This window comes from Athene cunicularia, unplaced genomic scaffold (genome assembly GCF_003259725.1).
Source record: "Athene cunicularia isolate RWA unplaced genomic scaffold, athCun1 SCF_224, whole genome shotgun sequence".
Taxonomy (NCBI): domain Eukaryota; kingdom Metazoa; phylum Chordata; class Aves; order Strigiformes; family Strigidae; genus Athene; species Athene cunicularia.
This window is the reverse complement of record NW_020799294.1, coordinates 1-2220: the sequence shown is the minus strand read 5'-3', so window position 1 is coordinate 2220 and position 2220 is coordinate 1. Positions and strand designations below refer to the sequence as shown.

The 2220-nt window shown below is 64.0% G+C and overlaps 1 protein-coding gene across 1 annotated transcript; it reads right to left on the bottom strand.

Annotated features, from left to right (window-relative positions):
• Window positions 1–460: 460 nt before the first annotated feature.
• Window positions 461–2142, bottom strand: LOC113490708 (nascent polypeptide-associated complex subunit alpha; the record flags this gene model as incomplete). Its single annotated transcript, XM_026867280.1, has 6 exons — window positions 461–592; window positions 716–838; window positions 1001–1129; window positions 1335–1481; window positions 1857–1934; window positions 2038–2142. Coding segments are annotated over 6 exons (597 nt in total), but the record flags the coding sequence as incomplete, so codon positions are not given.
• Window positions 2143–2220: the final 78 nt, after the last annotated feature.

The window sequence follows — 2220 nt, the reverse complement described above, 5'->3', positions numbered from 1 at the left end:
CCGTGGCACCCCGCTCCCCGCGATCGCTTCGCTCCGGGGGGGGTTTCGGGCCTTCCCCGCCGGGCCCCGAGGTAGCTGCACCGGGAGAGGCCGCGTCGGTCCCGCTCGGACTGGCGGCCGTGCCACCGGCTGTAACGATCCGTTCCGAAACGGCGCGGGGGGAGAACAAACGCTGCCGGAAGGCACCGAGGGGCCCATCTCGACGGCTCCAGCCTCCGTGTTTCGCTCTTTCCATCTGCCGGACGCCGTGTCCCGGAGGAGCCTCGGGCTCCCCTCGCACCCGGCTGCGGGGGGTGCACGATGCCCGTGGTTGCTGCGGGGAAGCCCGGAAAGGGGATGAGGTGACACTCCGCAGTCGAGTCCTCGTCCCCACCCAGGGACGGGGGAAGAGGCCGGGATCTTCCCAGGAGGCTCCAGCCCGGGGAGGGAAAGGGCAGCTAAGCCAACACGGAGCGAAAAGTGTTTCACCAACAATAAGCCACAATTTTTATTAATTGATAGAAATAGTACAAATTTTAAATTTAGTTCCATTTTTACTTTTCTCTGAAACACCAAAAAAGGCCCCTCCCTCTGGTGGCTACATCGTCAACTCCTGCAGAGAGAAAAAGTGGCGTTAGGGAGCTGACCTCGCTGGTGGCCCCTCCGCTCCCGTCCCCAAGCTCCCGCCGACCCGGAGGTCCCCCTGCAGACCCTCCCTGCCCGGGCGCACGCTCACCATTATAGCGTTTACGATGTCGTTACTGTTGTTTTTCAAGGCACGGACTGCCTTCGCTCGGGACACGTTCGCCTGGGACATCACCAGCTCGATGTCTTTCACCTCGACGCCGGTTTCGTCAACCTAAAGCAGACGGAGCCTGGGTCCCGCCAGCCCCGCGCAGCGTCTGCCCCGCGCCCGCAGAGCACGGGACTGGATGGATGGGGGCAGTTCCCGGGAGAAACCGGGCACGGCCCAGCCCTGGGGACAGTCCCCGGGCGGTGCCGGGAACCAGGGAGGCCTTACCTCCTCTTCCTCGCTCTCCTCCTGCACGGTGGGTGTCTGTGTGTTTTCTTGGATGTTTGAAACAGCCTCTCCTTGCACTTTGAACTTCTCGGCAGCTGCCAGCTGGGCCTGCTGGGACAGGTCTTCGATCTGGAGGAGGGAAGAGGCGTAAGCGAGGCCAGGCCTGCGCGGAGCAGGGTGTCAGCACAGGCCGAGCTGCGGCCGCGCCCCCCACGCTGCAGCAGTGCCAGCGCGTGCCCCGGCTCTGCTGCACGGCCCCAGGGGGGCCCATGGCAGCCACGGCACAGGGAGAGCCCAGCGGAGCGAGCACCGGTAGCGCGGCCACCAGACTCGCCTTCGCTTCGCCGAAAACTATGTAGGTGTCTGACGCCGGGCTCTTGTACACGTCTGGCTTTGTGATGACGAAGAGGATGTTCTTCGATTTCCGGATGGTGACTCTGGTTACTCCCGTCACCTGGCGAAGGCCCAGTTTAGACATTGCCTGAGTAACACGAGAGACAAACGAGGGACAGGAGTTACCAGGACAGCCCAGCCTGGGACAGGACGCATCCGCTCAGCGGCTCTGACAGATAAAACGTGTGTTCACTGCTGCAGAGAAGCGCTCCCGGAGCCGAGAGGGGGAACTCTCATCCCAGGCCTGGTGAGATGCGCTGCACGGCCCCGGGTCCCTCCAGAGCAGGATTCTGCCCGTGAACGTCCCCCTGCCCGGGGCTGACACGGGCGGGAAGTGGCACAAACCTCTTGCTCTCGGGGCCGAGGGGCTGCAGCCCTGTGCAGGGACACGGCGCCCGACCCCAAGGCAGTGCTCGGCCAGCCACGGCCACCGGGGTTTGGTCCATCCACCTCCCCACCTCACCTTCCGTGCTTTCTTTTCACTCCGGCTCTGTTTTGCTTTGCTAACAGGTTCTTCATCTATTTCAGCTGCTGCTGCAAGCTGCGAGGAGAGGAAACGAGAGGGAGGCGTGAGGCTGCACGGTGGCAGCACCAGCCGTGGTCCTGCTCCGCGCTGCCGGGCGCAGCACGGGGCTGGCTCCTACCTGTGCCTGCTGCGTTGTGGCCTGCGTGGAGTCTTGCTCTTCGAGCTCTGGTACGGATTCATCGCTGTCAGACTCTGTTCCAGACCCTACAGAAGCAAGGAGGTGTCACTGCTCCCAGCGCCGGCAGGTCCAGGGGACGCAGCACCACCACGGAACCGCTCGGGTGGAGCCTCTGCTGCGGGG